Here is a 12,174-nt window from a genome sequence, read left to right on the forward strand (position 1 = left end):
TATTTTTGTTGTTTTTTGTTTGTTTGTTTGTTTTGTTTTGTTTTGTTTTTTGAGACAGGGTTTCTCTGCGTAGCTTTGGAACCTGTGCTGGCACTCGCTCTGTAGACCAGGCTGGCCTCTCACTCAACAGAGATCCGCCTGCCTCTGCCTCTGCCTCCTGAGTGCTGGGATTAAAGGCGTGTGCCACCACCGCCCAGCTATTTATGATTTCTAAGGATTTGAAGTCAAATCTGCCCTCTTGTTGTCCCTCTAACCACCTTTTGACCATTTCATGCATAGGTAACATGGGATTCTAACATAAAGTAACTGGGGGGAATTAAAGCTTATCAAATTGTTTACAGCATAAAGCCTGAAACCAGATAGATGAGCCTTTAGAAATATCTGCGTTAGTCCCTTTTGACATCTTAGCAAAGTGACCACCAAGGTATTATTCTAAGACTTAACTGTGGCGGTCATGTTATGAGCCTCACATCTTATAATTCTTGATGGACAATCAACCACTTCCCACATAAAACAGTAGTTTTGTGGTATTTAACATGTCAGATATCTAAGAATTAGTAATAGCCCTATCTCAGCATTTGTGGTATGTTCAGTAAATCTACTCTTCTAATGACAATTCCTACTTTATTTGATATTGAAGTTCATTAGGAAAGGCCAGTGTTTCCAGTGTATACCAGGAAGGAGATTAGGAGATTACTTATCAAATTATAAAATACTTATATTTAAGAAACATACATGAATTGTTCTTAGTTGTTTAGTTTTATTAGAAGTATATATAATATATTGCTATCTGTATTATAATTCACACACTATATGCAATATGGAGCTATTTGACTGAGGAGATTAGAAAATAATTGACCTATCACTACAAAGAATTCCATATATTCTGAATGCAGGTAGTATTAAAGCAAAAAAGTGCTTACTCATACCTGATCAGTAGACCTTTCCCATTTATCTGGAATTATTTATTTTGCCACTATAAAAATCTTAGTTGAAGATGGTGATTCTTTTTGGAGCTAGAGGTTTTGGATGGGGTGATGTTAGTCTCCATTTCCCCTTCCTCTCCAGGCTGTGTATCCCTTTGTTATGCTTCAGCACTCAGAGAACTAGGTTTATAGGTATATGGCACACACACTACCCAGTTTTTTGTCACATTTCAAAGACTGATTTGTGTGTTTGTGTGCCTGCATGTATGAACAAGCAGTGAGCAATCTTCACCCTCTCCAGCCCTGCTGATATTTCAGGATGGGTACTTCAGTAAACACCAAGCATTTGTGAAAGAATATTGGGAACAGTAAAGATCTGCTGGGAAATTATATACTCACATGAGATATACTAATGTATATATACTATACTGAGGATGAATAGGAAGCTGTTTACTTAGTGTATGGCCATTAATGTCTACCCCTTTCCCATTCCTTTAATGAGAAGAAACGCATTAAATTTGGTTGTATAAATGTTTTTAATCAATCAGTCCTTATTAAAGGAGTAAGAAAGGCAAGTGTAATGGCACACACCTGTGATCCCAGTACTTGGGAGGTAGAGGCAGTAAGGTCACTGCAGGTTCCAGTCTGCATAGAGAGTTCCAGGCCAGGCAGACCCAGACCTGTCTCAGGGAAACAAATACAAAATGACCAAATATTGTTGAATATTCACCAAATCAATTTCCTAAATTTAAAGAGGATGCAATACACCCAGTTTTTAAACTTAATACCCACAATGAAATTTTAATGACTCTTCAAAGTTATTGAAATTTGCCTCTAGTATTGAATGGGTTAAGTTTTAACCTATAAAGTAAACAGGAAGAAGGGGGTTTCTGGCAACTCCTAAGACTGAATAACCTTCCACTGCCCTTTGTTCAGCTTCTCCTTCAAATGGTAGTTGATTTCTGTATCCTTTTGACCAGAACCTTTTTACAGCTCTTTAGTTCCTTGCTAAAATTATGAACTCTCTGCGAAGACCCCATTTCTTACAATATGGTGCCTACTTTATAAAGACTGAGGAGCTGGGTTTGATAGTGCCTGTCTATAATCTTAGCACTCAAGAAGCTGAGGCAGGAATATCAAAAGTTTGAAGCCAGCCTGGGCTACATAGATAACTGTCTCAGATTTTTTTTTTTTTTTTTTTTTAAAAAGAAGAGGGAACAAGGTGAGAACTCTTGTTTGTGTTTACTTCATAGTTGAAACCCCAAGTCATTACACATCTCAAAAATATCTCTTTGATCTCAAATTCTTCAATAACTCAGAAACACTTTTAGACTGTGTGTGTGTGTTGCCTGAGTTTACATGTATGTGCCATGTGTGTGGCTGGTACTTGCCAAAGTCAGAAGAGGATATTGGGATCCCCTGCAACTACAGTTGGGAGCCACCATGTGGGAGCCACCTAGTTTCTCTGCCAGAGCAACAGGTTCTAACCAGTAAGCCAACAGTGCAACTCAGATTTAATTTTACATATTGTGCATGGCGTATGTTCTCCCCTGTGCACACATGTGTGTCGCAAGTACACATGTATCACAGAGCACATGTGGAAGTCAGAAGACAGCTTGCTTTCTGGAGACTGTGCTCCCACCACATGGGGATCAAATTCAGGGGGTCAGGTTTGATGGTAAGTACCTTTGCTCCCTGAGCTATCTTGTTGGCCTAAATATTTTATTTTGAATAGATACGTGTGGCTTTTTTTTTTTTTTAGATGACATGTCACTGTTGTCAGATACAGGATTTAAATTCCTGTGCTCAAGTAGTTCCCTGCCTTCATTCATTCTTTTATTCATTAGTTGCTTGATTGAGGTAGGATCCCACTAGCTCCCTTAGACTGACTGGAGCTCATCGTTCTCCTTGCTTCCTCCTTTGTACTCCCCATTTCCAAATAACTTTAAAATACCATCATGTTTGTATGGTGTATGGCTGTATGTGCTCAGAGGCCAGGTGAGGATGTTAGTGTCCTGCTTCATCACTCTTGAAATACAGTCTCTCTCAGAACCAGTAGCTAGACTGGCACCTAGCCACATTGTTGGACTTGTAACTCAGATGCTGCCACACAGATTCTTTACCTGAATGCTGGAGATTTGAACTTGGGGCATCCTGTTCTATAACAAGGAACTCTACCCTCAGAGCCATCTTCCGAGGCCTCACATTCTTTTTTTTTTTTTTTTTTTTTTTTTTTTTTTTTTTTTTACTTATATTCTCTCTGTTTTGGAGACATCTTCTCACATAATAGTATGTGTAGCATCTTCATTTCTCCCCACATCCACAGATCTTTCAATTAGTTTATTTTGGCTTCCAGCTATCTACAGACTTTCCTTACCCTGTTCTGAACATTTCTAATTCCCCCTCTACATTCTCTCTGGTGTTAATATATAAACTACTTCTCTTGCTTCCCACATTTCTTTATTACTGTTCCATATGGTCAACCTTCCTGTGATGTGGGAAATGTGTATAGCATCAAGTTTAATTCACTAGTGACTTCAAGTCAAACAGACTTCCCTCAACTTAACACATCTGGTGAGTCCAGGATTAACATAGTATGTTCAGATTGCAGTGGAGTGTGCATATTGTTAGGAAAAGGGCCATATTACTAAGAATTCGTCAAAGTTCACGCAGATATAAATGGCAATAGTGCATTTGGAAAGGTACATCTGGTAGTCTTGTAGGATTGTATAGTTTATGTGTGTGATGTGTGAGTGGGCACACATGCAGGTCAGAGAACAGTCCCTTTCCACCATGGGTTCTATGGATTAAACACAACTTAGGTTGTGTGACAAGCTTTTTTCTTCATTGAGCCATCTTGGCAGTCCAAGAGAGGTATCCCTTTGTAGCTAAGCTGACCTGGATCCTCCTGCTTCAATCTCTCAGGTACCAGAAATACAAGCATGTGCTACTGAATAGCTTAGTATCTTTAAAGAATAACAAGATTTCATAAAGAACAGAAAATACATATATTGGATAAACATTAATTGACAAAGACTACACATTACTTGCCATGAAGTGAAATTAACAGACATTATATGTATTGCAAAAGAAACTAGACTGTCACATTATGGAAAGCCAGGCATGGTATCAGGTATTATATACTTTGCTTTGTATTTTCAGGTCTCAGAAGGCCAAGGCCAACCTGGGCTACATGGAGACTCTTATCTAAAAAAGAAAAAAAGAAGAAGTGCATAGAGCAGTTCTCTGAGCAGCCCTTACTAATCAACTTTATTATTGAAACATTTTTACAACTTCTTGAATTAGAAACTCTAGAAAATGCTTGTCTGTGCTTTCCTGAAGTTGGTCCTTGAATGAAGAATAACTTCACATCTCATATTTTCTTTCGTGCTCTGCTATGGAGTTTCTTATATGTCTTAATGTTCTTACATGCTTCAAAATCTACAGGAATATGTGTTTACTCATCTTCCATTATAGATTTTTGCTCTCTCTGTCATCCCATCCTACTTCATAATTCTCCAGGTTTGATTCAAAGCCTCATTCATTCTTGAGAGAAATCCCTTTGCTGTGAACTCTGGAAGATAACTCATGCTCGGCTCTCTACTATTGTCTTACTGTAACTGGCTTCCTTGGATTCCGTAGTAAGATTAGATAATTCTTTAGGAAAGAGACTTTATCTGACAGCCCTTCCTTCGTATTTTCCACAGCGAATTAAAGTTAATGGTATGTGAAATTTAGATCACATATTAGGGATGGTTTGAGTTTAAAACAGATTTGGGGAAATAAGAGTGCAGTATTAGGGAAGTCTAACTAGTTTAAATTTGAGTGGTATTTTCACTTTTTCATTATAGAGTATTTTGTCTTTCTCAATTTTGGTTGCAGACTTGAATTTTAGAGTTAAATATTCTGCTCGAGTCAGTGATTAAAATCTGCTCTGCCATACTATTTAGACGCTTGTTTTCATTAAGAGCTCTTTCATAAAAAGTAGAATCTAAAATACATAATAATTTCAACAAGGATTAGGGACTTTGTAGCTGAATCTTCGCACACAGTATTTTCTCCACTCAAGAACTAATAGTACATACACAAATCTCAATTTAAATCATATGGCGGCATGGTGACAAATTGGAGAGACAATTTCGGGCATATCCCATGGAGTCTCTCTAACTTCCCAAGTTTCTGGCATCAACAGTGCTAAGAATCTGTGCTGCTTAATGTAATCCACCACTGAGGGAGGAAGACAGGGTGCTGAGCGTTGTTAAAGATGGTTTTTGTAGTGGCATTTTAGAAATACCGCTGGGAATCAAAAGAGAGTTGATGCTTCTCTGAGATCTCCCTTTAGCTTGGCTTCTCTGGAAAACCTCGAAGTGGGCGGGGCACCAGCGCGTCCCGAGAGCTGTCCGGGGTCCCCTAGCCCCTTTCTCCGCCCACCCAGCGATTCGGGTAGCGCATGCGCAGAGCTGGCCCAGAGAGTTGTCGGCTGGGAAATGGCGGCCGCGGGCTTGGTGGCTGTTGCAGCGGCTGCGGAATACTCTGGCCCAGTGGCGTCCGGAGGAAACCTCTCCGGTGCTAACTGTGGGCCGAGCCCTGGGGTAGGCCCTGGCCCTGGCCCGGGCTCGTGGAGCCGCTCGGTCGACCGAGCCCTGGAGGAGGCGGCGGTCACCGGGGTGCTGAGCCTGAGCGGCCGGAAACTGAGGGAGTTTCCCCGGGGAGCGGCCAACCATGACCTGACGGACACCACCCGGGCCGGTGAGCGGGGCGCAGGCATCCCTGCCGCTCGGGACCGGCGGGGTGGGGAGGGGCTTGTCGGGTTCGTGGGCGTGTGGCGACTGGCCCGAGGCTCCCGGTGACCGGGGTAACGGGGGAGGCTGGCGGGACCGCGCACCCTCCCGGCCTGGCCAGAACCGGAGCCTGGGGTGCGGCGGCGCGCAGCATCACCTCCGAAGCCGGCCAAAGGCGACGGAGGGATGATCTTCCTTGAGTCGCTCTCAGAAATCCCGCTGTCAGTGCCCCCTGTAGACTTTTACCACAACCCTGGTGTCTGCAGGCCCCTTTGGACTGGGGCTGCCAAATTGACTTTGCTGTGTCTGAGTTGGGGAGTGTGACCAGCACATTCTTCCATAGTAGGACGGGTGATGGCTGGATGCTGGCTGGGTGCTGCATTGTCAAAGAACCCATGTCCATGCTGGCGTTTTCTACAGTGTGTGCGAGTGTGTGTGTAATGTGGACTCCAACGTCGTGACATAACTCTCCGCCTCCATCTGTTGATTTACCGAAAAGTACTTGAAAAATAGCGTGTCTGTAGGTGCTCATTACTTTTGTCTTCCACTCTGACTATCCTCCAAGAAAACGTGAGAAGAAAAACTTCATAGGATATTGTCTACCTCATCTACACTTGCTTTTCCCTTTAAAAACATTACTTTGCCTTATATTGTTTAAGACAGGAAAGAGAATGGGAATTATGTATTATTTGGTTTCCTTAGTTGTGGGAAACAATGTATGGTGCCTGAGGTATTCAGCATACTATAATGTGTTCCTCTTGTGTTTAAAATATGGTTTCCTCAGGGAGTAGATTAAGAATTGAGTCTTTATGTTTTACATAAATCTAAGAGGAGAGGTCCCTTACGAATTGATTTAAATATTTTGTTTATGCAGTTAGTGAATGTGCAATATACATTGTGTCATCCTCGTTCTGCTTACTTTTAAAATCTTAGAATTAATACTTTATTAAGCTTCTGTAGTCATCAAAGATTGGTAATGACTACATATAATCACTCATGTTGGAATAAGGAATAGAACTAGACTGGTAAGATGGGTAAAAAGGCCCTTTCTGCCAAACCTGACAGACAACCTGGGTTTGATCCCCAGAACCTACATAGTTACATAGTGAGAGAGAGAACTGATTCCTGAAAGTTGTCATCTGACTTACACACACACACACACACACACACACACGGGGGGGGGGCAGGCGGGGGAGAGAGAGATGCACTAAACACCAAAAAAAAAAAAAAAAAAAAAAAAAAAGCAAAGATGTTAAATTATTGCTAAAAGCTATTATTTCCAAAGAAACTTTTGTTCTGTTTACTAAAGCTTATTTTGGGGAGTTGTTCTTTGAATATAATACTTATTTTCTTTTAGTTGATGGTTCTAAACTTGCTAAAGTAAATATGAACAGTTACTTGAATTCTTATGTATGTATGGTAGACATCATCTAAAATTGTTGTGCATACCCCTGCCTTCTTGAATCTGCCCAGGAGAGGGCTGATTGACAGACTGATTTTAATACTGAGGTGAGTCATTTTAGTATTGCTACACTAAGCCTGAAGGTAAAGAAAAAGATGATTACAGGAATCTATCTAGCTTATTATCTTATCTTCGCTTCAGTAATTCTAGGAGCAACAGTTTGAGTCATCAAGAAATATAAGTTTTATTGACAAAGAAAAACACATGTATGAGGAATTACATTTAATCTCAAGGAAAGTTTTCCTTTTTGAGCTCTGTTTTTTTTTTTTTTTTTAATGTGTATTATTACTCACACTTTAATGTTCTAGCTGCTATATTAAATCAAAAGTTTTGCTGTTGTTTGACATTTTATCTGGTCAAAAAGTATTAAAAAAAGAGATTAAAAAGATCACAAAGTATTTTATAATCTGTTAGACCAGATTCATTTCTAACTTTGTCAGCCCTTATAATTAGAACAAAAATAGTTTTAAACACACGGTTTAATGCCAGTGACATAATTTATTGAGTGTTCATCATTTGTTATTCATCCTTAGATCTTTAAACATACTGCCTTGTTAAACATATCCAACATTTGGATGAAATATCATTACACCCAGCCTCGTAGAAAAAGTAGCTCAGAGGCCTTGCTGCTGCTGATAGACTTTTAAATCTGACTCTGTTAGTTCTTCTGCATCAAGCAGTGTGCTGTGAGGCATGCTTTTTCTTCTTGTTGCAGATAGACAGTGAAAGCAAAGCTTAGGAAAACTTAATAATGTGCCCTGTAGTCAAAGGATAAGGAAGGAAGAGGGTGTTCTTTAGGGCTGGGGCCCTGTTTGACATGACTCCAAAACCCATTCTTTTTTGTAGGTGCTTGATGAATCCAGAGTAGCTACTTTTTTAAATGATGTGTGTTGTTATGTGTGTCTCTGATGTGGGTATGTGCGTATAAATGCAGTTTGTGTGATAAGTTGGAGACCCACCAGAAGGAGAGTGAGCTACCTGCAGTAGGTGCTGGGAATTAATTCAGGGTCTCTGCAAGAGCAGTATGCACACTTAACAACTGAGCCATCTCTGCAGCCTGAGTTCAGACTACAATAGTTAAAATCTATTTTGCTTAGAGTAGGATCTATAGAAAATGAAAAACCATGCAAAGTTGCATCAAAGCTGGCTCATAGATTGTTCTTTCATCAAGTCTGGAATGTCCACAGTAGAATTGCGGCTTTCTAAAAATTTACATCCTAAGAAACAGCACTTATTATTACCCATACCATTTACAACTGGACATAATTAGAAATTTCTTGAGCCCCCTCCCCATTTGTTTAAAAAGGTATATTCTGTTGGGCATGATGGCACATGCCTCTGGTCCCAGCACTTGGGAGGCAGAAGCAGGAGGATTCTGTGAATTTCAGGACAGCCAGGGCTACATAGAGAAACCCGTTTTGAAAAACAAACAAACAAAATATAAAGATAGCTGAGCTGTTGATACTAGAGGACCAGAAAGGTAATATATTACCAGTAGCTACGCTTAGCTAAACCCAAGCAGTATTGTCTGTGTTACTGTGACAAAATACCAGTGATACTTAGCTTAGGAGGAAATGTACCTGGAGAGATGGCTCAGGAGTTAAGAGAACATATGGCTCTTGGAAGACTGTTTGGTTCCCAGCGCCCTCAGCAGGCAGTTCATAACTGCCTATAACTCCAGCTCCAAGAAATCTGAAACCTCTGGCCTCCTAAGGTGCCTGCACTCAAGTGCATTCATCCCCCCCCCACCCTCACCCCACATACACATACTTAAAGACAATGAAAAAAAAAAAACAGACTTTTTTTTTTTTCTTTTCTTTTTAAAGGATGAGGAAAGGCTGTTTGGCTCCTGGCTTCAAAAGTTTTGGTCCCTGGTCACTTTACCAAGTTACCAAAAGCAGAGGAGGTGTGCTAATCTTTAGATGGCCTGGAAACAGAACCAGGAAGGAGCTCAGCTCTCTGCATCCTCCTCAACGACAAAACTCCAGTGACCCAACTTCCTAATGGTTCCACCATTTCCCAGATCATTCCAGGCTGGGAACCAAGCTTTCCACATTTACACATTTTTAACTGCAACCTGTAGCAAGCCTTTCCCATACTCCCGATATTGTGCTAATGTACCTCAAAAGCATACAGTTGTGTGACTTGTGAGTACTAATTTATTTTCTCATTCCACACTTCAGAAGATGATATAATTCAGTCAGGACTTCACAGCCAGAAAACAACTAGGATCTAAATTCGTATTTACCCAAGCATGCTGGAATATGCTTATAACCCTAGCCTTTAGGAAGCTGAGGCAAGGAGCCTGAGCTATTTAGGAAGTTTAAGGCCAGATAGTGAGATTCTGTCTCAAGAATAGTCATATAAATATTATTCTAAAGCTTGTATTTTTGATCACTGAGTCATACAGGTTTGAACCTGAGGTTTCTTTTGTTTGCCTGATGCCTTCATTGGTATCATGATTAGTAGCACTGCCAATTAGTGATGCACGGCCAAAAGCAATACAAGCTGGAGCTTTAGAGTAAAACTGGAACTAGAGCATCAATTCAACAAAATAATAGTGAAAGTTCAGAGATTCCGATTCTTTCTCCAAGAATAAAAAAGTGAGTCTTTTCTGGCATTTTGAAAAGGAGGACGAACCACCCTGAGAAAAAGCAAACAAAATTCATTAACTAGTCCTGTTCCAGAGTTCAAAGAATTATAAAGCTTGGAGGAGCTGTGGTACCCATCCAAGTTACTTACAGATGAGAAGCCTTCTCAGTTTAGATGAGGTGCTTTAGATGGTAGAGGAGATGACAAGATAGGTAATATTTCACAAACAGCAAACTTGAGTCATAGTTGAAACTAGTAAGACATGTTTTTTGAATGGAAGACAAAAAACAAGAAACAGGACAGGATGGAGAGGAAAGAATTAGATTAAACACTTAAGAAGTAAACAAATGGAGATGTAATGAGTACACTAGCATAATCCTCAATCATGAGGATTGAGACACTAAAAACTGAAAACTTATTTCCTAGGCAGGAAGAATGGAAACAGCTAAAATGCCATTTAATTTGTCAAGAATGCAATCTGTAACCCACAAAATGATAGTTTTATAAGTCTTGGAAATACGTACTAGAGTGCTAGGTCTTAAGTGGAAACAATGTGTTTTTTTTATATCAATCATATATATATTATAATATATATATATTTATTTAATATATATATTAAAGTTTGTAGAACTTTCAATGTGATAGTCACTAGCCATAGATGCTATTAAAATAAAAAATACTTTTAGATCTAAAGGCACACACCTATAATCTTAGCACTTAGAAGACTGCAGCAGGAGGATAAGACCATGTTGCAATCAAGCAGCGAATGAATGAATGAATGAATTAATGAATTAATGAATCTGGGTATGTGCCTGGACTCCCAGCTGCGTAAGAGGCTCAGTGGGGAATTACTTGAGCATAAGAATTTGAGTCTTGTATCAAATAGCAGTGAGCAACACAGTGAAATGTTATATATGTATGTGTGTGTGTGTGTATAATATATATATATATATATATATATATATTTTAATTTTAAGGAATAAAGTTAAAGCTTAGCCAGGTTATAATGGTGCACACCTTTAATCCTAGCACTTGGGAGCCAGAGGCAGGTGGAACTCTGTGAGTTTGAGACCAGCCTGGTCTACAAAGTGAGTTCCAGGACAGCCAGGGCTACACAGAGAAACCCTGTTTCCAAAAAAAAAAAAAAATCGTGAAATGGGATCTCTGATCCTGCTCCTCATCTGCTGTGTGGTAGCAGGTGGGAGAGCTGACCCTGAAGTCATAAGAGCAGGAAAATTGTCTCTGCCTCTCATCAGTTGCAGCACTCGGGAGAGTGGCCCGTACACCTCCCCTGATCAAGTTCTTGGGGTAGGTTCACCCATATCCCCATCCATAGGGTCAGTCTACTGTGCTTGCCAGGCAAGCTGCAGGGCCCACTTTCCCAAGTGAAGACTGATACTTTTAATTGGTCCCCAGAACCTGTGTTCTGGGAAGAAAGAACTAACTCTGGCAACTTGTCTTCTGACTTCCACATGTGCACTGTGATACATGCATGTACACCAAGCATGCACGCACACACACACACACACACACACACACACACACACAATGTAAAATTTAAAATCTGAGCTGCAGAGTTTGCTCAATGGTTAGAGCATTTGTTGCTCTAGTGAGGATCTGAATTTGGGTGTCAGCACATACATATGGCTCACAATCATCCATAACTCCAGTTCTTAGAGATCTAACACCCTCTTCTGACTTATGAGGGCACCAGGCGCTCATGTGATATGCAGGCAAAACACTTAAACACATAAAAAAAAAATAAAGCTTAATTTCAAGTAGAGTATTTAGCTAGCATGTGTAGCATACTACATCTTATATCCAGGATGGATGGATGAGTGAGTGAGTAGATGGACGGGTGAGTGGGTAGGTAGATGGATGGGTGGGTGGGAGGGTGGGTGGTTGGGTGGGTGGGTAATTGATTTCCTAACCACATTTCAGGTGCTCAGTAGATATATGTGTCATATTGGACAGTACATTGGACAGTCCTTGTCTGTTATATTGAACTGCCCTGATAGAACTTTTTAAAATCATCAACTAAATAAATAAAAGAACCTTTTCATCACTATAGAGAATTATATTTAGCAGTGATATTGAGGTATAATGAATGGAATTGCAATTTTTCTGTATTGTTTATATTATAAATCATATTTACTTTAGCAGTTTTATTATATCCATGAGAATAGTAAGCCAGGAGTGTGACAAAGGTGTTCAGTAAATGCTTAGAAGGTAAGGGCAGAGCAGGGACAAAAGGATGGTGACATGAAAGCAGAACTCAGGTACCGGGTTCTCGCAAGCATGTCAACACAGAGGTCTATGTAATGGATTCTCACAAGCATGTCAACACAGAGGTCTATGTAATGGATTCTCACAAGCATGTCAACACAGAGGTCTATGTAATGGATTCTCACAA

General features: G+C 40.2%; 1 protein-coding gene across 6 annotated transcripts in view; it reads left to right on the forward strand.

Annotated features, from left to right (window-relative positions):
- The first annotated feature begins 5,378 nt into the window (after positions 1-5,378).
- The window catches only part of Lrch3 (leucine rich repeats and calponin homology domain containing 3), an 88,512-nt gene continuing 81,716 nt past the window's right edge, over positions 5,379-12,174 (forward strand). For 4 of the 6 annotated variants that reach the window (XM_051191366.1, XM_051191369.1, XM_051191365.1 and 1 more), the window contains exon 1: positions 5,379-5,675. In XM_051191366.1, the coding sequence (XP_051047323.1) occupies positions 5,414-5,675 (262 nt within the window). In that variant the 5' untranslated portion in view covers positions 5,379-5,413. The remainder of the gene's footprint in view (positions 5,676-12,174) is intronic. The other 2 variants (XM_051191367.1, XM_051191370.1) reach the window with 1 other exon arrangement.

This window comes from Phodopus roborovskii, unplaced genomic scaffold (genome assembly GCF_943737965.1).
Source record: "Phodopus roborovskii unplaced genomic scaffold, PHOROB, whole genome shotgun sequence".
NCBI classification, from domain to species: domain Eukaryota; kingdom Metazoa; phylum Chordata; class Mammalia; order Rodentia; family Cricetidae; genus Phodopus; species Phodopus roborovskii.